This window comes from Canis aureus, chromosome 6, assembly GCF_053574225.1.
Source record: "Canis aureus isolate CA01 chromosome 6, VMU_Caureus_v.1.0, whole genome shotgun sequence".
In the NCBI taxonomy this organism is placed as follows: domain Eukaryota; kingdom Metazoa; phylum Chordata; class Mammalia; order Carnivora; family Canidae; genus Canis; species Canis aureus.
Genome location: NC_135616.1, coordinates 78,937,387 through 78,961,345, shown reverse-complemented (window position 1 = coordinate 78,961,345; position 23,959 = coordinate 78,937,387). Strand labels below are relative to the sequence as shown.

General features: G+C 61.4%; 1 protein-coding gene across 6 annotated transcripts in view; it reads left to right on the top strand.

The window, feature by feature from the left end:
* Positions 1-4,967: 4,967 nt before the first annotated feature.
* KIF21B (kinesin family member 21B) overlaps positions 4,968-23,959 on the top strand; it is a 46,158-nt gene continuing 27,166 nt past the window's right edge. For all 6 annotated transcript variants that reach the window (XR_013382467.1, XR_013382466.1, XR_013382464.1 and 3 more), the window contains exons 1-8: positions 4,968-5,123; positions 18,150-18,372; positions 18,677-18,859; positions 21,119-21,268; positions 21,351-21,485; positions 21,870-22,037; positions 22,378-22,493; positions 22,958-23,153. Coding sequence is in view for 3 of the 6 variants with exons in the window: in XM_077902427.1 (XP_077758553.1) it covers positions 5,083-5,123; positions 18,150-18,372; positions 18,677-18,859; positions 21,119-21,268; positions 21,351-21,485; positions 21,870-22,037; positions 22,378-22,493; positions 22,958-23,153 (1,212 nt within the window). In the remaining 3 variants the exon portion in view is untranslated. The remainder of the gene's footprint in view (positions 5,124-18,149; positions 18,373-18,676; positions 18,860-21,118; positions 21,269-21,350; positions 21,486-21,869; positions 22,038-22,377; positions 22,494-22,957; positions 23,154-23,959) is intronic.

Genomic DNA, 23,959 nt, shown 5'->3' with positions numbered 1-23,959 from the left:
GTATTTGGCGCACGGCACTAATGACTGCTACCCTAGCCAAGTGACCTCGAGCCCTTTTCCTCTTCTGCAAAATGGGGACAATACCAGTATTTACTTAGAGATCGCCGTGAGGATTAGACGTGAGGATTACACGAGAAATCTTACGTAACATCCTCGGCCCAGGGTAGCACATGGGGTGAGGAAAATGAAGCTCCGATGCCCTCCAGGTAACCGCCAGCGAGGCGGAGAGCAGGAGTGTTTGTGGACAGAAGGGATCCGCACGCCAGGCTCCGTCCTGCGTCTGCAAACACTTGCCCCACCCCCGGCCTCCCCACGGAGCGGCCAGCAGAGGCACCTGCCTGGATCACCTGCCTGGATCACCGGCGAGCTCGGAGGCCAGCCACACCGCATCACCTTGTTCACACCAGCCTCATCCACTCTCATCTTAGACACTTCATGTCCACTTCGAGGACCGAGGCCCGCTTAAGAGGGGGCGGAGAATCCACGGGCCACGGGAAGGACAGGACTACCTGCGCAGTGCCGAGCATCGTACTGGGTGCTCGGTCCAGGTTACCTTACTTCCCCCTCGTCCAAGTCCTGAGATGAGGCGAGTGGGATTACCCTCATTTTGAGGTGGGGGAGCAGATGTTTGCAGTAGCTCCGGGACTCGCCAAGGGTTGCACAGCTAGTGAGTGGCGGCGCCGCATCTGAACCCACATCTCTGACTCAGAGCACCACACTCTGGCTTCCGGGCCGTCTCTGTTTTTTTTTGTTTTGTTTGTTTTGTGTTTTTAAAGATCTTATTTATTTATTCATGAGAGACACGCAGAGAGAGGCAGACACAGGCAGAGGGAAAAGCAGGCTCCATGCAGGGAGCCTGATATGGGACTCGAACCCTTGGTCCTGAGCCCAAGGCAGACGCTGGTCTGAGCCCCCCAGGCATCCCTGTCTCTGGTTATTTTGCACAGTCTTAGCTTTTATCCGAACCATAACCTCACATGCAGCCCAGTCTTGGGTGGTTAGCCTCTGGGTCCCTCCACGCCGTTGTGGGAACTGCCCTGCTCTGGGACTCAGGGGACCATGCTTTTGGTCCCTGCTCACTAGCTTACTGTGCAACCGTGGACAAGTCTCTTTACCCATCTGGGCCTCAGTTTCCTCACCTGAAAATGAAGCTGTAAAACTGGATGATCTTAGGGTTCTTTTCAACGTTTGGGCTCTGTGACGTTGAGAATTTGTCCACACCTGCTCCTCCTGCCTCTGGCTCTCCTGGGAAGCATGGCAAAGTAGAAAGTGGATGGAAAGCCCATGTCTGAGGTTATGTGGAGTATTAATTAAACTGTCATTAACATTTGGAACCAAAAATAGTTGGGTTTTATTTAGGACTGACAGGGTGTTTATAATCCACAGCAGTTCTCTCTCTCCCTGCTATTTATAACGAAGTCTGGTTTCCTCTAAGGCAAAGTCTGCCTCCTTCTGTAACAGAGGAAGTCAGGCTGAGCCAGACCTCTGAATCTGCACCCAGTAGCCCCTCTCTGGGATTCTGAGCTCCCGTTGGCAGGCAGAGCTGGGCTCCATCTCCAGGTGGGCACTGGGTGGTGTGCGGCTGGACCGTTGGCCGGCAGGATGGGCTGATGCCCAATCTCCCATGGACCCAAGCACAGCGGCCGGGGTGGGGCCAGCCGTTAGGACCGGAGGTCCAGAACTCTCTACTTTCCACCCCCAGAACTTCAGGACGGTGCTCAGAAAGTTTCTGCAAATGCCAATGCTTGGTGCTAACCCTAAAGAAGATAAAAGGGATCGAGACTCAAGAGGTGGTACAGGTGGTGCAGGCCACCTCTGGAGACATTTCTCCAGAGCCTCAGGGCATCTCTTCGGTGTACTGATTTGTCACTCTAGGGTCGCTGTGGAGAGCTAGGCCGTGCCTGAGAGATCCGGGCCAGATGGCTTCCTCGAGTTGCTGCTGCAGTATTTTAACTACAGGAGTGGGAGCTTCCTGCCTCAGAGAGGGTCCTCCTCAGCTCCCCCACGTTCCCATCTGCCCAGACGCCCTCGGCTCCTGTCAAGAGAAATGATGGAGGCCCCTAGACACCTGGTGGGAAAAGGCCCCAGCTCAGGACAAGAACCGGGGCCCAAACCCCCATCCAACTGGGGGACTCGGGGCCAAACCCGGGTAAAGTGCACATGTGTTTGCCTGTTTCTGTCGGGCAGAGAGGAGAGGGGTGGGGTTTGGGGGAGACAGGCATATAGGCAAGATTAACTTCAAGGTTGGGAAGGAAAGAACCAAGGGAAGGAGGGGAGGAGGGAGAGGGGAGGAGGGAGAAGCGGTGGGAAGGGGTGGGAAGGAGTGGGAAGGAACAAACCAGGGAGAGGAAGTAGAGGCTAAGCTGAGAAGGCAGGGACAGCACGGTCCCCAGCCTCCTGTGACCCATCTAACCTAAATCTTCCCGAGTCACAGCTTAAGCATCTTCCTGCTACATCGTGGATCCCCCTCTGACCTCTGTGCCCAGTTGCCGGCCTCACCTCTGGGCAGCAGCGCCCAGGAGCTGGACACCTAGCTGCCCTGCTGCTCCCTGGGGGCCCAGGACGGAGCTGCTGAGGTGGCCTGCGTTTCCAGCCCCAGTGCCTCCCTGCTCCCCCTGGCTCAACATCTTTTAGCCTGGAGGGATGGGTGGGGGGAGGGGAGGTTGGTGCAGCAGCTCTGGCGCCATTTCCCAGAAGTGAAGCTGTGAGTCAGAAGGGTCACCTACTCTCGGAAGTCAGAGGGGACCTCCTAGAGACAGGAAACGAGAGATGAGCCCCAGAGAAGTCAAGTCAAGCCTCTGGTGGGTGTGAGAGCAGTTCTTTTTCTTTTTCTTTTTTTTTCTCGTGAGAGCAGTTTTGCAAAAATGCAGCACCACCATCCAGGAGAGCTAGACCTGAAGGGAAAGCCTGGGTTAGCCCAGCGTCCTCCCCTGGGGCAGCTGCCTAGAGGTGATCTGGGAAGTCTGGAACAAGACGCTGTGAGTCCAAATCCTGGGTCGGTCGCTTACGTGCTGGGTGAGACTCATTCTCCACCCCTGCAAAACTGAAATAATAAGGCCCAGTTCACAAGCCTAGGAGAATGAAATGAGACTCTGCATGTAAAACACCTGGTTCTCATAGGTGGTCCCTAAATGTTAGTTGCCTCCCCATCCCTTATTTGGTTGGAAGATGGGGAGAGAGTGTCCAGCATCTGACTCAACACTCCACAGGCCTGCTGCTCTGGAAGGGGTGACCCACTGGCCCCCAGAGAGAGCTTCCTCTAGGTTCAAATGCTAATAAAAGGTGCAGGATCCCAGCTGTGCCACCTGCCTGCCTGCCTCTCCTCCTCCACCCTTGGGGCACGGCTGGTGGTGCCCTGTTTTCCATCAGGTTGGGGGCGGGGGAGCGGTGTTGATTTGCCCTTGAAATTTGCCCTTGAAGTGATCATTGTTCTGGTTTGAGGCTAGCAGTGACCTGGACTACTGGATAGAGCGGTTATCCGTGGGGGTGAGGAGGGGAGGGAAGGGAGGAGGATGCCACCAACAGATAAGTCCTCAGACCCTACCCTACACCCTTGCCAAAATCTCTGACATAGTTTCATCATCCCTGGAGGGTGATGCAAGAGGCTTGGAGTCTGAGTCCCCTTCCCCCTCCCCCAGAGAGCATCATCCACATCTGGAGCTGCAGCTGGGTCCTCCTCTTGGGCTCCTTCCAGGGGAGGGAGCTGTTTGGAGTGTGGGAAGGGAGGACCACGGGTGAAGGCCCTGTGAATGGCCCCAATGTTGGGAGTTGGGAGGCGGGGCAGGGAGAAGGTGTCTGGGCTCAAGGGGAGGGAGGGTGGAGTGGAGAGGGAATTGCCACTTCTCAGAGCACTGCTCTTCTCCATCTCTGCCCTGTGTCTAAAGGCTCCAGGGCTCCCCCTTGTCGTTTATATCCATGCAAAGGCCGCTGTACTGCTCGGTCCCCTTCCCCCCACCCCGCACCTCGCCCCTCCAGCCTCTGTACCCAAGCGCCCGGCTCCAGCCTCCAGCGCCCCCTTTGTTCTCTGGTCTCCCGGGGCAGGTCTCCCTGGGCAGCTCGGGCCTCCAACCCTGACCCTCTGCCCCCAGGGCCACAACGGGGCCTGGCTCACGCCCCGAAGGGTCCTCTGTGGGTCACAAAGGTCAACGGAGCCTCCTCGGTGCAGCGCAGGGAGGGGCCCATCAGGGCGAGGAGCCTACAGCCAGGAATCACCCCAAAGATGAACTTTAAATGCGGCAGGGTGGAGGAGGGGGGAGGGCGGGTAATGTTCGTTAGTCACCAGCAAGAATCTCCTTCAGTAAAGGGTGACAAATTCTGCTATAAATCAGAAGGGAAGCTTCCCAGGCGCTTTCAAAATATAAACCGCTAATCGCTGCGCGATGCGTTGGAGCGCGGGGCTCCGCCCGGGGGGGCGGGGGGGACCTGGGGTCTTCCCCCCTTGCTTAGCCACCCAGCCGGCGTGACCTTGGGGAGTGCCCCCTCTCTGCGACCCAGTGGCCTCATTCACGAGACGGAGGTGCCATCGAGGCTGAGGTCGGCGACTCCGGGGCGGGGGCTCCTGCGCCGCCCTCCTCCTCCTCCTCCTCCTCCTGCTCCGCGACGCTCCCATCCCGCCCGCCCCCCAGCGAGCGTGGCCGCGAGCCAAGAGGGCCCTTTAAAGGCCCAAGCCACGCCCCTGCCGCTGCCCCCGGCCTCCGATTGGCAGGGCCGCGGCTGTGGGCGGGGCCTGGCCGGGCGGGCCCCCGCCCCCTTTGTTCGCGCTGCGGCGGGAGGCGGCTGCAGGGCGGGAGGTGTGTGCGCGCGTGTCCGCGCCGTGGGGAGCTGCGCGCCGCCGCCCGATGGCGCGAGGAGGCGCGCGGGCCGAGCCCCGGGGGGCCTGCCCCGGCCGCGGCTGAGCCCCTGCGCTCGCCGCCCGCGAGCATGCCCCCTCCGGCCGCCGCGGCAGAGCCCGCCAGCCGTGCCCGCGCCCCCGCCTCCCGCAGCCGCAGCCGCAGCCGCAGCCGCAGCCGCAGCCGCACCCCGGGGCTCGGGCCCCCGGGCCCCCGCCCCTGATCCACGCGCGGACCCCGCAGCCAGAGGACCATGGCCGGCCAGGGGGACTGCTGCGTCAAGGTGGCCGTCAGGTAGGGACGTGCACCGCGCGCGGGGCTTTGTCTCGCGTGGGCGTGGGGCCGCGTTGCACCGCCCAGCCGGCTCCCGGGAGCGGGGCGGCTGCCTCGGGAGATGCGCGGCCCGCGGGCTGCTGGAAGCTGGCTTTGTTGGGGTGGTAATTCGGGCCCCTCCTGGGAGCCCTTAATGATCAGAAAATCGAATAAACAAGGAAATCCGGTATTTCACACCCAGCCCCAGCCCTGGCCCAGGCCGGAGCGTCTGTGTGTTTCCTCTTCGCCTCCCCTTGGGGCTGCTGTCTCATGCTGGGGTATCGGAGGAGGAGGGGGTGATTGCCCCCAGTCCACCCCAGTCCACCCCAGTCCACCCCAGTCCACCCCAGTCGGCCAGCTCCCTGCTCTCGGGCGGGCTAGGAAGGCAGCACGCCCGGCCCGGATCCGGTTCTGCAGACAAAGATGGATTGAGTGCAGGGACGAATGGAAGGGCCGGCCGGTGCCTTGGCCTGCTGTGGGCAGTTAGGACTTTTGGAGAGAACCTTGCTGGCCCTGTCCCAAGAGGAGATGGGGCCAGGGCACGGAGGAAGCGGGGTGTCTGAGGTTGCACCTCGGAGGGGGCCGGAGGGAGGGCGTGCCCCTGATACCTCATCTTCAGGCTCTCAGATAAAATGGAGGTGGGGGGGTGCATGGTCTCACCTGGGACCTGCAGGGACTGAGGGAAGGAGGGTGAGGAGCAGGCTAGGGGGCTTCTGCGGGGAGGGGTACACAGAGGTGTGAGGCAGGAAATCATGCAAAGTTGAGCCCTTTGTGTTGGGTGGAGGCGCTTTATGCCGCACCACCTCTCCCTGTTTTTGTTTTGGCTTTTCCTCTTTGAGAGGGGTCTGTCGATGGGACCATGCCAGTCTGAGACTGGTCACCAAGGCAGGGGTGGTGGAGAAATGCATCCATCTGTGCCCCAGCCCTGCCTGATGGGAGTGGGGGTACTGGCTCCAGAGCTAGGGTGGGTCTCTGAGACAGGTCTCTGGATTCCCTGGGTTGTAGGTGACCCAGATTCCAAGAGTCCATCGAAGTCACTCTAGACAGGACCAGGGATGACTATGGAAAAGCTTCCTCCTCCTGCCCCAGGGCGGATGCCCCCACCCCCCCCCACCCCCCGCCCCAGACATCTGGCCAGTCCTCTGCAGCTCAGAGAGGAGGAGTGGGCATTTGGTTGCAGCTCTGGGGTCCAGGAAGAGAGATTGAGGTGCCTCCCACCCAGGCATCGTGCAGCCTCAGCATCACTTGAACACAGCCTTTCTGGCCCTGAGCAGCCAGAGAGACAAAGAGGAGCCGAGCAGGTGCCTGGTGGGCTGGCCGGGGCGGGGCCAGGCTGCTGCTGGGGCTGACATTGCAGCAGGATCCTGTGGAGGTCGAGGGAGGGAGGTACAAGTGGTGGGGGGGGGGGGGGTAGTGAGAAATGTAAATATGACATCTGCAGCAGCTCGGGAGAGTCCAAGTACCTCATAAAAGGGAAATGACGCCCTGGCCCCAGTCACTGTGAACCAGGCAGGGCTGGGAAGGAAGGGACTTAGGGTGCTCGCTCCTCCCCTGAGGGTTTTCCTTTAGACTCCATCTTACAGGAGGGAGCCAAAGAAAGCCCCTTCTACTACCGCCAAGCCTCCCCCGGCTAGACTGGGGGATAGTAACGTGTGGGAAAGCCCCATGGGATTGGCACTTTGTGCAGAGGAGTGAGGAAAAGCTGGTGTTGCCTTCTTAGCACGACCAGCAGAAGGTTTCTGAGCCCCATTCCGGAGAAGGGCTTGTGCCTGCCCACGGCACCCAGCTCTTTGGGGGTGATGGGTATCATCTCTGCCTCCCACTCAGACTGCTCTAGTAGCATCCACATGCGCCCCCTCCTTGCCTCGAGTTGCTGATCTCGGATGGAGGGGTGGGTAGATTTGAACATCAGGAGAGCCAGGCCTTAGGGGGCTTCTGGAAGGTGAGCGCCCAGCCCACTTGTCCCTTCCCACTCCAGCCTGAGCGCCCAGCCTGGCACACGCCAGACCTCAATGGGCAGCCGGCCGTGGAAGGCAGACAATGCCTGGACAGAACCCAGTTTCTAATCAAAGAGCTGAGAATAGGGCCAGACTAGGGCTGGGGTCGGGACAGGGAGCAGATGGTGCCACAGAGGAGCTGTAGGGGAGAGTCCCCCATGCTTTTGGATCCCTATCAACCCCCCACCCCGTCTCCAGGAGTCACTTGTCCCACCTAAAGGACTGGGTGGCAGGCTAGAGTATGGGAGTTGGGAAAGGCCAGGGCTTTGGAGCTGTCAAGGGCCCAACCTGGTGCCAGGTTCAGCTGTCTGACTTCCCGGAAGTGCTTTCTTGTATCTAACTCAAGTGCTGTCTGAGTTCCCATGAGAATAAAATGGCGAGTCTTGGGTCCAACTCTTGGGACAAGGGGGCCAGGAGTGAGACGGACTTGGTTTGGGGGTGTGTGTGTGTGTGTGCGTGTGTCGCATGTGCACATGCACGCCTGTGTGAGTGGGGAGGTCCTGGCAGGAACTGTTAGACTAGGTGAGCAGTGCCAGGCTCAGGGCTCCTGGCCCTGTAATCTCCTTGGGAAGAGGATCAAAGCTGGCCGTGTGCAAATCTCCACAGGCCAGCGGGGGCTGGGAGAGAGCCAGGGGAGGAAACTTTCAGAACCTGGGGCTGTGAGATAAGGGGAGAAGGTCTAGGCACCAGCAGACCCCAAAAGCACTACCCCAAGCCTCCCTGCAGTCTGGCCCACCTGCCGCCTGAACCCGGGCTAGTTGCCTTTGCTCTGAGATTCCCAGGCCAGCCCCTGTCCGTCCTGCCCTGTGATCCCTTTATCCATTAATCCCCTGTAGGTAGGGACTCACTCAGCTCCCTGGGCCCAAGGCTGGCCTAGAACCAGCCTCTCTCTACCTGGGGATGGGTGGGGGACAGGGGGACGATGCCTGGGAGAGGTGAGGCTGAGCTGTGCCCTGCCCCGGGCTGCAACACAGGCCTGATTGATGGGGGGAGAAGGGGAAGGGGTGGCTGCTAAGAAATGCAAGTTGGCAAAGGGGAAATTGGGGAAGGAAGCCAAGTCACATGGTATGTTTCTTTTAAGACCCTTTGAAACCCCCACTTCTGAATCCCTGCCATGAGGGGAGCCCTCAGTGGGGCCTAACCCCTGGCCCCTGATATCTTTGCCTGGTTTCCCGAAGCTTCCATCCTTTAGTTGGCTGGGGCAGGGCAGTCCCTCTACAGGTCCCACATCTATCCGTGGACACTCCAGGGGTGAGCAGCGGCGGGAAGAGGACGGAGGGGCTCCCCACGGACAGTGTTAGATCCTACCCCTGCCCCCGCTCATCTGGGTTCTCCAGCTGTAGTTATTTCCAGAGCCTCTGGCCACTCTGTGATCTTGGTCAACGTCTGTCTAAATTTTGAATCAAAAGACTTGGTGGCTCGGGGCAAAGAGACTGGAGAGGATAGAAAAGAACCGTGCGAGGGTGGGGGTGGGGGTGCCTTCCGAGTCCCATCCTCTGGGAGCCCAAGGCCAGCCAGGGCCAAACAAATGCCAGTGGTGTCCCGTGCTGCCCGGTTTCCAGGTGTGGGAAACCGAGGCCCAGACAGGCCCTCCCGGGCCTGATGACCCGAGAGTCGCGGTGGTGGCCTCCTGCTGCAGAAAGAGGGCTTATGTCATCACACGGAAGTGGAGTGTAGTAAGCACAGGCCCCGGAAACCGCCGCCACCACCCAGCCTGCCTGCCGGCCAGCCCCGACCCATTGGGCTCCGCCTTGAAACCCTCCGGGTGGGGACGGGGTGGAGCGGGGGCTGAGGAAGTGGCAGAGGTGCCAGGGGCCTGGCACCCTTGCTCTTACAGCTCCGGGGCGAGGGCAGGCCTGGGGCCAGTGCGGTTCGCCCACTGGCTGCGTCGTGGGGCCTCCTGTCTGCTTGTCCTCTGGGCCTCGGTTCACCCACCGCAGAGCGGGCCGGACGCCTGTTGTCGCAGAGCAGCGGTTCGGAGGGAGCAGAAGCCATAGGGCCCCTAAAGGCTTGAAGGGAATAAAATGCTTGAGAAATAAGCCCTAACTTAGTGTGCCTGAGGGGTTTGTCTGGTGTGGGGCCCAGTGAGCGTCAGATACAACAAAGGGTCGTTGAAGGTTTTCCTCGAAGGTTTTCGTCTACAGCTAAGCTCCTTCCCTCCTTCCTTCCCTTCCCTTCCCTTTCCTTCCCTCCCTCCTTCCCTTCCCCTCCCTTCCCTTCCCTTCCTTCCACTTCTTTATAGCACAAAGCATGCCCAGATAGAAAGAAGACTGAACTAGGGGGTGGCTGAGCACTGTTACCTCTTGAACCCTTGCCCTGTGCCAGGCAGCGTGTCTACACCGTCCCACTCTACCCCACCGGAGCCCCACCAGCTAACTGGGGTTATTCCCACTGTACGGAGGAGCAAACGCCCACAGCCCGTACATGGAGGGGTTTGGATCTGAACCCAGGGCTCTCTCCCTCCAAGCACGTGTTCCTCAGACTGCTCTAAACCACCCCAGTGCCACTCTAAGTAGCTCTTTGCTGTGAGAGTCTCTCTGCCTCAGTTTCTCCACACGCCACCCCGCCCTGGTCGCTAGAACAGCAAGGTGCGTGCGAGAAGTACTCAGGAAGGCGTCGGGTGCCAGGCAGAGCGGGGACTGCTCCGCAGAGGGGAGATGTGTCTAAATGTCCCTTTCTGGGGTTGCTTAGCATGGGGCTGCTGTCCCCTCCGTGGTCCTAGCTCCTCCTCGGGGCCGTTGGCTCTCGGGTTGGGGACCTCTCCCCGTCTGGCTGCGTAGAAGTCCAACTGTTCACTCTTTCCTTAGGTCCACGCCACTGTCCCAGGAATTTGTTTTCCTGCCTGAGTTCCATCTTGCCACTCCCTAGGAAAGGAAGCTGGGGGGTGGGGGGGTAGCTGAGTCTCCTCTTCTACCTCATGCCCCCCACACCAGCTATAGGGCAGGCCCCGGGTGTCCTGAGTCCCCACCTCTCCTTTTGCCCTCTAGACATAGCGGCCTGTTGAGGAAAGCTGGAGGGGGCACTGAGGCCACTAGGTTGGGGAGGAGAGGGCGCTTCCCTGCCCTGGGAGGGGAGCCAGGCTCCAGCGAGCTATCCCTCCATCCCTCGAGGCTGGGGTGGTGGAGCTTGTGGGGGCTGTGAAGCCCCGTGGCAGGTAGCAGTGTCCTGATGCCTGGAACAGTCCCTCTCTCACCTCTGGCTGCTTGGGGGTGTCGAAGGGAGGCAGTGCCACGTCCCCGTCCCCAAATACCTGCGTCCCTATCCTGTCTGCCTTGCTGGGTGGAAGCCCACCATCAGAGCGTGGTGGAGGCCGCTGGTCCTTTCACCTGAGACTGGAGTCCAGGTGTGCAGAGGAGAGCGTGGCAATGGGGACAGAGGACGGAGGACCAGGGGCCGGGGCCAGTGTGCGGGGAGAGGCTCGCCGGCTTTGCCTGGGCCAGCTGCTTGGAGGCAGGCCGCCTGTTGCTCTGCATTCCTCAGCAGGGGAGCATCCCCGGGGCCCAGTTCCCACTGAGCCGTCCCTGCATGATGCACATGCCGTCACAGCTCTGGGCGCTCCCCGCTCGGCCCCACTGCACAGTCTCCTGTCTCCTGGGAGGTCATGGGAAACCCCTGCCAGCTGCCCTGAGAAGCCAGTGGGACGGGAGGGCCGTGCTGGAGCACAGCTGAGCTGTGCTTCCGAGCCAGGCTCGCGCTCTTCCCAGGCTCCCTGCAGCAGAGTCCAGCGAGGGCTCAGGAAGCTCCTGCTCACAGCCAGGCCTGCGCGCCTTCCAGCTTGGGACGGGGGGCCCGGCCCCCTCCCTTAGCTTCTCCTAGCATCTCCGCTCCCCAGCCTCCGCCACCTCCCTGCACTCGGCTGGGCCTCCTGCTTCCTCCCGAGCCTGGTTTCAGCCTCGCTAGGGGGTGTCCTGGGGCACAGGAGACACGAACAAGACCCTACCCTAGGTTCCCTCTCCTGTCGGACTTCCTGTCCCTGGTCGCTACTCAGAAGCTACCGGCCAGGACTTGGATAAACTGAAAGAGAAAGGTCAAGGGCATCTGAGGAGGGAAGAGGGGTGGAAGGCCAGGTGCCCTGAGTTGACACCCCTAAGGCTTCCCCTAGGTTGTCTTGGAGGGTCTGCACCCTCTCCCTGTGCACTTGGGAACATGTTTGGGGGCAGAAGTCAAGCACAGAGCATTGACTGACCCATTTCACCAGTTCTGCTAGGGCCTCATAAACCCATGCTTTCTGACCCCACAGTACAAAGCCTCCTTGTTTAGGGGTTCTGAGCCAGCCCGGGTCTTTTCCTTGAAGGCAGTCTCAGGAGGACTGTGCTGGGGGAGGGTCTGCGAGGCCCTGAGAAGGTCCAGTGACAGGGCTGCACGACCCTCTGGCAATCACAGGTCTCCGGTGGCTCCCCGCTCTGAATCCCTGCGGCTGAAAGAGCCAGCCCCCCAAATTGGGTCTCACCGCCCTGTTCTGGAGAGGCATCTATGGGAAGATGCCTCTCTGGGCTAAGTCAGCTAAAAGCCCCCGGGTGTCTGGGAGCCAGACTCCCCTGAGAGAGCAGGGATTTTGCTTCCAGCCGCCTTCCCCAGAGCTGGCAGGCTGCCATGGGGAGGAGGAGGAGAGGATGCTCATTAGGGTGGGGGTGTGGACGCCCTCTTTCTGCTGCAGAGGAGAGCTGCCTTCCCTTTCCCGGGGCAGGGAGGCAGCCTCCCAGGTTCTTGGCTCCATGCTTCTCCATGCTCCAGGCCTCAGCTCTCTCAACTCCACAAAACGGGAAAAATGCTTTCCCAACAGAGTGCTCGGGGCGCTGCCGGCAGCCGTGGGCAGGATCCATCCAGGGATTCTCCGAGGGGATCGTTTTACTCCAGGCCAGACTCCCTCCTGCCTGGGCGCAGGGCCGCTCAGTGGACGCGGCAGGATTGGGCAGGGCCGGGTTTGGCTTGCATTTCATTTCCACCCTTGTGAATTGTGCGACTTCGGGCTGGTGAGAGTTCAGCTTCCCCAGCCTCCGTAAAATGGGGGAGATGCCCCTTGCTTCCTGGGCTTGTCAGGACGCATGACGTGTGTCCATGTGTGTAAATGAGCTTGACACGTAGGTTCCCAGAAGATGTGAGGTAGGTATGGCCCTGATCAGACAAGGCCCCGGAGTGCAGGATGCACAGAAGAAGCAAGAGTGGTATCCGTGGCTGTGATTTCTGAGCAAAAGGATTCTGCAGACTCCCGGGCTCCCCTTTCCTGGGCTTACCCAGATCCGAGATCTTTCCGAGATCATTTTGCAGGCAGGAAGTTCTTTTTGCTAGCTTATCTAAATCCCTCCTGCCATAGCTGAGTTCCCCTTTGATCTGGCTCTGTCACTGGGGAGGAAGAGCTGGTCCCTGGAGGAGGGTGACGGCCTAAGTGACTCTGAGTCAGGCCAGCTGGAGGTCATGAGGCTCCTCTCTGTGTCCCCTGCCCTGCCCCCCAACTGCCCCACCGCGTACTTCCATACAACAGCTCAGCTCCGGGTGAGCCCTGCTGCCCTGCAAACCCCTTGGGGCCGGCCGGAAGGGAGGTCATGGCATCTGGCCACCTCAGGCCTGGGGCAGCACACCTGGGGGCCAGCGATGAGCCTCCTCATTACTGTTTCTCTTTGGGGCTGTTCCACTAGCCTCTGGGGCTCCTTTCCAGGAGCCCATCAAGGCACAAAGGGTCCTAGAAAAAAAAAAAAAAGAGCAGATAGGCTTATACCCCCTGGGGCTTCCCCCAAGGCATTTGTTAGGTTAGTCATTTTGGCCCCCGGAGGGGTAATTCCAGACCAAGTCCCTGGTTCTCCTCAAAACCTTGGAGGGAGAGCCTGGTGAGGGTGCCTCCCAGCCTGGAAGTCCCAGCGGGCACATTGCTCACGGGTGGGCAGCTGTTTGCCCGCTAGCTCTCCCCGGCTCTCCTTCTGGACTGAACCCCTGGGGCCCATGGCCAGGAAAGGCAGTCTCCCTAGATGACCTTGCTATTTATTACATGTGACCTGGAGCCCGGTTGACTTCCTCTGAACTCTCATTTGTAAGTTAGGAGCAAAAACAGCACCTTAGAAGGAAAGGATTCGTGTCGTGATGTAACAAGCGGCGCTTGGCCGCATAGGGTCTAGCGAAGAGGGCAGAGGGCAGCCTCGGTCGCCCAGCGAGGGGCTGTTCCCAAGTCGGGGAGCCCAGTGCGCAGAGATGTGAGGGGGCTCCAGGTGCTCGCAAGGACAGGCGTCAGGAATCACAGACCTCGGGACTCAGGAACGGCTCGTGCTTGGTTATTTTACTCTCCCAGCTTGTTGCCTCTTAGTGACAAGACTCTTCAAATAGGAAGAGCCCCGTGAGCTCCTAACTAACTGGGGCCGAGGGGGGCGGGCCCAGGTTAGGAGCCAGTTCCACCTGAGATGCTGGGCCAACCCTTAGAAGGCCAAGGTCACTGGGCCCAGCCCCGGGGTAGTGTGAGGTCACTGAGGAAGGGGCGGGTTGAGGGAGCTACCCCATCCCCACCACACCCCCAGCCCCCAGCCATGGGTAGCGGGTGGGGCCCTGGGCCCTCTCTCTGTGTCCCCCCCACCTGCCCCCACCCCCCACCCCCACCCCCATGTCCTCTGTCTCCCCCTTCGCCCAATCCTCCTCGCTTCCCCAGGAGTGGGGGAACCACTGAGCTCAGCTGTCAGCTCTCAGGGCTTGGGTTTTGCGGCCTGTGTCCCGAGGCGGCGGGTGCAGCAACGGGGGCGGGAGGCCGAGCCACCATGGGACATGAACCCCTCCCTGCTTCCCCTGCGGAGGGGGGGAACAGCAACAGGGGGGCAGCGATGGGAGCGGGGTGGGGGGAGGCCAAGCCGCCGCAGGTCCCTCAGCCCGGTGCCCGCTGCTTCCCCGGCAGGAGCGGGGGGGGGGGGGGGGGGGGGGGGCGGGAATAGTAAAATAACCCCCACATCACACCCACTGCCGCTCAATTGTGAGCAGAGGAAGCTGGGGCCGCGGTGCCAGATCCTGCCTCTGAAAGGCCCGGGCCTCCCTCCGCGCGGCGCCCGCGGTGCCAAGTGCACAGAGCCGGGCTCTGTTCTGTCCGCAGGTTCCGGGAGCCTGGGCCTCCCCGCCCGCGGCCAGAGGGACCGAGGCAGGTGTCGCCGGCCGGGGCTTAGGGTTACGCGCCCCCGGGTGAGATTCCGGAGGTCCCGGCACCCAAGTGACTCCGGATGTGTGGCCCCCAAAACCACTGCTGAAATGCGCCACTGGCCCGCGGGCCATAGTTTGCGATTTGAGTTTTTCAAAGATTACATTAAATTATAATCTGTCTTGATTACCGAGTCTTTTCACACCCCATTACGCTTGGCACTGGTGGCAAATACCTCGGCATAGTCCTGGACCGGGTCCCCAGCTCCCGGGGTTCTGTGGTTTCCTTGCAAGACCCCAGAACCCGGTTTCCAGCCCTGACCCCGCCTCCCATGCCCCCAGAAAGAAACCTGGTTGTGAGTGGCTCCCCTCCCTGCTGCCTTGCTTTTTTTTTTTTTTTTAAAGATTTATGTATCCACGAGAGACCCAGAAGAGAGAGGAAGAGATACAGGCAGAGGGAGAAGCAGGCTCCCTGCGGGGAGCCTGATGCAGGACTCGGGACTCGGGGACTCGATCCCGGGACCCCGGGGTCATGCCCTGAGCCCAAGGCAGATGCTCAACTCCTGAGCTCCCCCCCCAGGTGCCCCCCTGCCGCTCTGCTCTGCGTTAACGTTAACGGGAAGCAGGAAGCCATCTCCTTCCCCTAATCTGTCTGGGCCGCTGCTGCTTGGAGGGCAGCCTACAGAAGTGACCTCACCCGGGTGGGGCCAGGAGAGGAGGCTGCCGGAGGGGAAGGTGATGCAGTTCTTAGAAAGTCAACACTGGGAAGAGATCATCTAGAGGACACGGGAGAAGCAGTGGCTCACGGAGCAGAAGAGGGTGGGGGCAGAGGTCCGTTGAGGGGCCCCCCCACCCGCCCCGACATCAAGTCGCCTGTCTGGTCCCCTACCTGTGGAGTGTGGGTTTGAAGGCTGCACTGGGCGGCATGTGGTGGGCAGTGAGCCCCAGGATAGCTGGGACACTGTGCTCCCTGCCCCTGCCGGATGGCAAGCCCCAGGGCAGGGCCAGCCGGGTGTCCGGCCCAGGACACACGCAGGAAGATGTAGCAGGATTCCTTCCAGGGCGCCTTCCTGGCTCCGATGGTGGTTTTGTGGGAGGAAGCTTATCTGTCGATTTGGGGATGGAGAGCTTCCCAGGCAGGAGGTAGCGGGAGAAGCAGGAGAGCCTGTAGGCTTCGTGGCCGGGCGGAGCAGGAACTGAGGCCGACCTTCGTGAACTTACTGTGTGCGTGGGACTTAACCACCCCAAGCCTCAGCTCTCTCCTCTGGAAAGTGGGCATCGATGTGCCTAGCTCGCTGCATCACCTAGTGAGGTCTGTGGCGGGTACCTGGCCCAGCTAGCACATGGAAAGCACACCTGAAACCTGAATTCTCTTTGTCTTCTACCTCTAGTTACTCATTCAAGTCCCCTTCCAGGGACTCACACTCTCCCCCTCGTGCGGGTCGTTGTTTTGGGAATTAGTGACTCTCCCTGAACCCGCATCCTCTGTTTCCCAGCTCCCCGTAACTCGGGGTCACGTTGCTCACCCCTCTGTACCCTGAAAACACCTCGATGCTTAGGATGGGCCAGCCCGGGCCTGGCTGGCTCCCTCTGACCTCAGAGGACCCCTGCGCCAACATGCGCTGGGTCTCACATCCCAGGACGAGGGGCCCAGGGTGAATGCCTGACCAGACCCTAAAACTCTGGAGCCCCTCTTCTACATCCTCTCTCCCAGACTGCTCTTCTGTGAGCTCTCTCCCACCCACCCCGCCCCCGACCCCCTCGTGCTCTTGGGGCTGGTTGTTGAAGGAGAGGCTGCCCCTCTCACTGATGGGCTCTGACGGGCAGGGCTGCTGCTCCCCCTCCCGGGTTCCCTCTGTCTCCAGGGATCCTGATTCGATTTCCTCCAATCACCAGCATTGCCATCTGCCTGGGGTAATTAAATGGTATTTGAATTGGATCCAGAAATCCTATCACAAGCAGCCCACATGGTAGGGAGGGTGTCTTCCGGAGTCGGTGCTCGCCGGCAGTGCTGGAAGCTCTCCAGCGCCGCCCGGGCCAGCCCCTTGGCTCACCTGGGAGCCGCTGGACTCTCCGGGCAGTACGTCTGCGGTCCTGGGCCCCACAGGCCCAGAGCTCCAGCCTCCTCCCTGGTGCCCCCGCCCCCCAGGTTGCAGCTGGAGGAGCCCTTCTTGCCCCCCGAGCCCGGCCTTCCTGCCGCAGCGGCCGCGCACACACTCCCCTTGCTGCCCGTGGCGGCCCGGGCGCCACCTCATGCCTCGTCCACACGCAGGGAGGGCACCACTCGCGCAGCCGCCGGCCGGGACCTGGTGTAGCCCGTGCCTAGCCCTCCCTGACATTTGCGAGTGCGACCTTGTGTCACTTGCCGCGCTGGTGGCCGAGGTAGGAGGACTGTGGCCCGCTTGCCGCGACCCCTCTTGCTGGCGGGTCGAGGTTCTGGTCTGCAGGTCCGGGGAGGGTGAGCAAGGATCAGCGGCTCCCTTCCAGGTCAGAAACCAGCTCGGGGGGCAGGGGGCGGGGACGCTGAGAAGCTGGGTTCTGAGTTCGCCCTGACCTGCACCAGCTGGGCGGGTGGGGGGGTGGGGTGCTGCCCTTCCATTCCGGTCAGCCTGGCTGGGGAGGGCCGCTGCCCTGGAGGACCTGCTGACACCCGAGGGCAATCACTCCTGAAGGAACCCGGGCTACCCGGCATGTATGGCGTGGCCGTGGCCTGTGAGGCTCGCCACCCCACACCCCGCCCAGCTCGGCTCCCCTGAGCTCGCTCTCTCGCAGGCCACGGGCTCGGGAGCACCTCCGCCAGCCTGCAGCCCCGAGTGGGCCTTGGGGGCTGGGGCAGCCCCAGACAGGGACAGGATGGCGACTTGGTGGCCCTGGCTCCGTGGCTGGGTGCCCCTGGGCCCTGGATGCATGCTGGCCGGGCCCCCTTGCTCTTTTCTTCTCTTGGTAAATGTTGGCTTTGGGGAAGGGAGCCCGACAAGCAGCTCATTGTGAGCGCCTGGCCCATAGGGCTGGCTTGCGGGAGCCCAGGAGCTTTAGCGCCTACCGCCCCCCCCCCAGGCGGTTGGGAAGTGCTTTCCTGTCCCCACAGCGCATGCTCGCCCTGCACACTTGGTTGCCATGGGGACCCCGCTGCGGCTGCTTAGAGGAGGGAGAAGGGTGGCTGGATGGAGGTAGCCCTACTGTGGTTGGCCCCCACTGGTGCCACTTTTCTTCCCCTCGGAAGGGAGCCCAGCAGGATCTGGGCTGCAGCCCCCCCCCCTTCTAGAGGTGCCTGCCCTCCAGGCCTGGCAGGTCCGGGGGCGGCTGGCCCCCTGGGTCCCAGGGAGGACCCCGAGCTGCAGCATCTGAGGGGGGCTCTGCAGTGGGAGGATGCTGGGGGGGCAGGGGCCTGGGCCTCACCTCCCAGAAGGGGGCAAGCTGCCTTCTCTTCCCCATCTGGGGACACTGACCTCTAGGGCTCTCCGTGCTATCAGGAGCGTGCGCTTTGACAGCAGACCTGGGTCTGGCCCCGTCACGTCCCACACTACAACCCCGAGCAAGTCACTGTGACTCTCTCGGCCTCCATTATCTCATCTGTAAAGTTAGTCAAATAATACGTACCCCACAGATTCACAGTGAAGAGGACCTGCATTCGTCCGCGTGAACTACTTTTGACACAGCCGATGGGTGGGGCACTTGATGGATGCTGGTAACTGCTCGATAAATGTCTGGGGGAGTAGATATTAGGACTACTGTTGTCATTATTATTGTGTCGTTACAAAAGTTGCCTTGGTCCTCTGGGGAGGCTCCTGAGCTGCTTTCCTTGTTTTCCAGCTTGGGGGGGCGGGAGGGGGCAGGCAGTGGAAGTTTGGCCCGCAGGGTCTGCAGCTGCCGTGGGTCTGACCCAGGGCTGTCCTCTCCCGAGCAGGATTCGGCCCCAACTGTCAAAGGAGAAGATTGAGGGCTGTCACATCTGCACCTCTGTCACCCCTGGGGAGCCCCAGGTCCTTCTGGGGAAGGACAAGGCCTTCACCTATGACTTTGTCTTCGACCTGGACACCTGGCAGGAACAGATCTACTCGACCTGCGTGAGCAAGCTCATCGAGGGCTGCTTCGAGGGCTACAATGCCACAGTGCTGGCCTACGGGCAGGTAGGCCGCCCGCCTCTCCCCATGGCCCTGCAGCCTTGGTCTCCCCGTCTGGTAGGAGAGCGCGCCTGCCCCTTTGGAACACCTGAGGTGGAGCGTGCCACTGCCACCACCGCCACACTGCTGGTGACCCCAGGGAGGCTGTCCATCCCAGGGGCTTCTCCAGGGTGTGGCTTTGGGACCGGGAGGGGCGGGTGACCCAGCCTGGGAGGCAAATGGTAGGGGAATTGGGCCTGGCCCGGGGTCCAGGCCTTGCTGGTGCCCCCTGGAGGGTGCTAACAGCCGCCTTCCATCCCTGCCGATGCAGACAGGGGCCGGGAAGACATACACCATGGGCACCGGCTTCGACACGGCGACGTCAGAGGAGGAGCAGGGCATCATTCCCAGGGCCATCGCACACCTCTTTGGGGGCATTGCTGAGCGCAAGCGGCGGGCACAGGAGCAGGGTGTGGCTGGGCCTGAGTTCAAAGTCAGCGCTCAGTTCCTAGAGGTACTGGGACCTTGGGGGGGTTGGGGGGTGGCAGGAGGTTGGGCTTGTCCCTGGACAGTGGAATGGGCCTAGGGGAGCCATAGCAGCGTCTGCAGCTGACGAGTGTCCTGCTGCTGGAATATTCAGGCGAGACTAGCAGACCTCTTGGTGGGACACTCTGGAGAGAAGGGCTGAGTCAACAAGGACCGTTAAGATCTCTTCAAACCCTGACGGATTGTCAGCTCTGACACTCGTTAGCCGGGTGACCTCGGCCACGTCATGTCACCTCTGCACAAAGGCTGTGGTATCTGTTTCCTTTCGGGTTTCTGCAGTTGGCACGGAAGCATGTGCCTGGCACACAGTGAGAACTCTGGGTCTTGCCCATCCTCTGGCCTCTGCGGGGTGCTCCCCAGCCTCAGAGCAGCCTGTCCTATCCCCTTCTGGCCGACGTCCTTCCTGACCCCCTGACGTCCTTCCTGACCCCCTGACGTCAGCACAGGGAGTTCCTCCAGAAGGAGCCTTTTTTTTTCTTTTCTTTTCTTGCAACTGGTCCTGACTCTCTCTGGGAGCATGTCTGTGTGCCAAGGCCAGGATTTTGGCATCTGGGGACTTTGCGGGGGTAGAAGAGGGACCCTTTGGCCTATCAAGGCACCTCTCGGAAGGGTCTCTAGGAAAACAGGTGCATCTGGATCCGTCTCACGAATGCCTGACTTCCCAGGCTCCTCCTCTAGGACTCTTGAAGCAGGTGGCTTCAGTTCTCAGCATCTGAAACCCCAGCCTGTAGGCCACCCCCTGTCCCGGCTCGGGGGCATTTGCCGGGTATGGGGCTGCCCTGGGCTCTGACTGGACCCAGGTTGTCCTCTGGAGGAGGATGTGGCTCCAGCCCTCTCCCAGGTGTTCCATGGCCCACCCTGCCCACAGCACCACTATTACTCCCTCCTGGGCACTCAGAGTGGCTGCTTTTCCCTTCGGGGACCCTGTATTTTAGACTTGAGAGTTTTTCTTTGTCCTGCCTGGACTTTTGCTTCTGATAAAGTGACTGCCTCTGTGTATGTGTAGGAGTGTGTGGTGTGCGCGTCCAGTGCTGTGTATCTCTAGAAGCTTTTCCATCTCTTTGTTTTCTCCTTTTCTCTATCCTGTTGCCATGGGCGTCCCCAAAGAGTAAGGCAGTTCCTAGAAAACTCATGCCAAAGGGTGAACCACAAGGAGTTAAATGATGCCAGTATGCCTGTCCCGACAGGCAAGCAGACAGACAGACAGACACCATGGCACCCACGTCTGCACCAGTCCCTTCCGTTTCCCCTTCCCCTTCCTGTGGAGTATTTCTGTCCCTTTAAGGCATCAAAGCCTCGGATGTCGGATGTCAGGGCTGCAGCCCGCCCCTCCCCCACAGGATCCTGCTGGCAACCGCTGGAGCTGCCCTCCCCCTCCCCCAGCACACTCCTCAGCCCCAGCTCCCAGGCCCCCAGTCCCCCAGCACACTCCGCAGCCCCCCAGCCCCCAGCCCCCCAGGACACTCCCCAGCCTCCCAGACCCCCCCAGCACACACCCCAGCCCCCCAGCCCCAGGTCCCAGCCCCCCAGCCCCCAGCACACTCCCCAGCCCCCCAGCACACGCCCCAGCTCCCAGCCCCAAGCCCCCCAGGACACTCCCCAGCCTCCCAGCCCCCCAGCCCCCAGCCCCCAGCCCCTGGGTCCCAGCCCGGGAAATATCCCAGCCCCTCAGCAGGTGAAGCTTTCCCTGCCCTGGATTCCAAGCACAAGAATCTCCAAGGCTGAAACCATGTGAAATAGTGACTGTTCCCCCCCGGGCAGGCGCTCCTGGCCACTTTCCTCTTTCACTCCATCACCTCAACCCCTAGGGACCATGGGATCAAGGCACGGCCTCTACTGTCCCCTCCCTCATCTTTTCCCAGCTTAGGAACATAATAGCTTCTGCCCTAAGTATGGTCCTATCATCCTCATCGACATCTAGTCCCCTTTCTGTCCTCAGTCCCCTGCCAAGATGAAAGCTGCTGAACGCAGGTTCCTTGGGGAGTAGGAGCACAACCTCACTATAGTTCTGCCCAGGACCCATCTGCCCCCCATTCCTGCTCAGGAGAGAGATCCTAGAATCCAGAACCCCGAGGGGACCAGGGTCGGCACATTCGCCTCGCGGGTCCTCAGTGTCCACATCTGCAGAACGGAGCTGGTTTATAAACATGGGAAAGCCCCCTCCATCTCCTGGGGCCCCGTGCCATGTGCCACACGCACCCAGCAGCTGTTTCTGCCTGCCCCCCAGCTCTACAATGAGGAGATCCTTGACCTGTTCGATAGCACCCGTGACCCTGATGCCCGCCACCGCAGGTCCAACATCAAGATCCACGAGGATGGCAATGGTGGCATCTACACCACAGGTGTCACCTCCCGCCTCATCAATTCCCAGGAGGAGGTGAGCACCTACTGGAGGTCCGGGGCAGGCAGGGGCGGCTCGGTGGCCGGTCCGGTGTCCTCACCTGTGCCTCCCTCCCCAGCTGATCCAGTGCCTGAAGCAGGGGGCCCTGTCCCGCACCACGGCCAGCACCCAGATGAACGTGCAGAGCTCCCGCTCACACGCCATCTTCACCATCCATGTGTGCCAGATGCGCGTGTGCACCCAGCCCGAGCCAGTAAGGAGCTCACGGAGGCCCAGGAGCTAGTGCTTCTGGGGGGGCTTCTCAGGAGGGCAAGAGGAGGCAGGAGCCACGGATCTGAAGCTAGCAAATCTGGGTGTGGGGTTTGCCTCTGCCACTTGTTGATTTTTCTTTTTCTTCTTTCTTAAGCCTCGGTTCCCCACCCGTACAATGGGGGTAACCTCTAGGTTGGGAGGGTTGAATGGGAACCAGGCGTGTGCAAGTGCGATGCGCACTGTCATGTGCTCTCACGTGCCAGGGGAGAGGCGCCCTGCAGCCTGCATCCCCCCAGACAGCATCACTGAGGCACAAGGGCTGAGAGCAGAGGCAGGGCGAGGCGGGCCGGGGGCCAGGTGAGTCAGATGCCAACTTCTGCTGCAGGTGAATGAGGCAGTGACTGGGCTTCCTGAGGGCACCGCTCCCACCAGTGAGTATGAGACACTCACCGCCAAGTTTCACTTCGTGGACCTGGCTGGCTCCGAGCGGCTGAAGCGGACGGGGGCCACCGGCGAGCGGGCCAAGGAGGGCATCTCCATCAACTGCGGCCTGGTAGGCACACAGCGGGCCACCAGCCCCGGCAGCCAGCCCAGCTCAGTCTCAGACCCTTGCCAGACCCGATGGGCCCACGGCGGTCCGTCCTCCTTGGGCCTCTTGCTGGCTGCCGGCCGGGGCCCCCGCGTGTCACTGCTGTTAGGTCACTGGTCCTTTGCCCTCACCCTTGCCCCCAGCTTCCTGGCTTCACCAAATGATCACATCTGCGTGTAAACCCGCTCAGGGAGCTTGAGGGCTGCTGGGTCATCGAGGCAGGAACCATTGGCTCGGGGGCTGTCTTGTCCCGACTCCCTCTCTCCGCGAGCGCCTCTCAAGTCCCGGGCTCTGTCTCCCACAGCTGGCCTTGGGCAACGTGATCAGCGCCCTGGGGGACCAGAGCAAGAAGGTGGTCCACGTGCCCTACAGGGACTCCAAGCTCACTCGGCTCCTCCAGGACTCGCTGGGGGGCAACAGGTACCCTAAGGCCGATATCCGGGGGTGGGACAGGGGAGGCAGGAACCTCCTGGAGGATCCTGCTGTGAGGGTTTGGTTCACGAGGGCCTTGTGGACGAGGAGGCCTTCCTGCTGCGGGCTGTGGGCTTGGGAGGCTGGAGCCTTGAGAGGCCGCGTGACCTCCGGCCTGTGTGATCAGACTCAGTTCCCTTGTCTGCACCGCTGGGAGACGTAGAGGCCAAATGGGGTAGTGGGGGGGAGCCGCTCAGGAGATACAGAGCTGGGACATGTCTGTGGGTTACCGCTGTCGGGAGGCACCCCAGGGCCAGGGGGCCGGGGGCCGTGTCCTGGGGTGCCCAGCTCCCCCGGGCATTAAGGCCGGAGGGGAATGGGGGGAGCAGCAGCTCCGCCCAGAGCGACGCCTGCGGGGGCTTGGCTGTGCCCCTCGAGAGCCTCACCCCCTGCCGCCGCCCCCCCGCCCCCAGCCAGACCATCATGATCGCCTGCGTGAGCCCCTCCGACCGGGACTTCATGGAGACGCTCAACACGCTCAAGTACGCCAACCGGGCCCGCAACATCAAGAACAAGGTGGTGGTGAACCAGGACAAGACGAGCCAGCAGATCAGCGCGCTGCGGGCCGAGATCGCGCGCCTGCAGATGGAGCTGATGGAGTACAAGGCGGTGAGCGCGTCCCCGGGGCGCTCCTCCTGCAGCTCCCTCGCCTCCCCCCACCTCCCCACCACCTGGGGGCATCGCCCCGCAGTGCCCTGAGGGGAAGGTGCCCTGAGGGGAAGGAGGGGACGCGGGTGTTCTCCTGCACGAGTGGGTGCCCGGTGCTCCACCTGTTTCGCATGTGCTGGATGTGCTACGCTGGGCCACACGAGACCCCTAGACTGTGGTGCAGAAGAAGAGTAGTTGGTGGGGCCAGCATGGCCGGGGCAGGGCGGAGGACAGAGCTGCCGTATTCACTCGGGGCTCAGTCAGGGAGGGCCTCATGGAGGAGCGGGCCTTATATATGGAGCCTGAGAAATGAATGAGATACCGTCCAAAGCAAGCGGAGCAGGCATTCGGGGACGCAAACAAGCCGTGCACATAGGAGCGGAGCTGGGGAACGGGGGTGCTTCTTGGGGAAGAGTCTAATTCCATAGGACTAAGGCAAAGGGCGGTGGCTGCTAGGGGCCCCAGGTGTGAAGCTGGTGCACGAGTGGGATTGGGCTTGGCTTGCCCTTTGTTCTAAAAGAATGAAACTTAGCTGCCTCCCTTTCTGAAAGTCAGGGAATTTCTTTCCCGAAGAATTTCAAGATCTAACAACATTAGCACTAGGTTGGCCGGGGAGGGCGGAGCTGCTGACCCCTTTAGACAGTCTGGGACTCTGTTGGCTCCAGTCCCCACCACTCCCTGTTGTCTCGTACTGAGGCTCGTTTACTCATTTGTGCCGACTCCCTGGGCCCGCAGGGTTTTGGCCCTTGGGTTACACTCATGGCAGT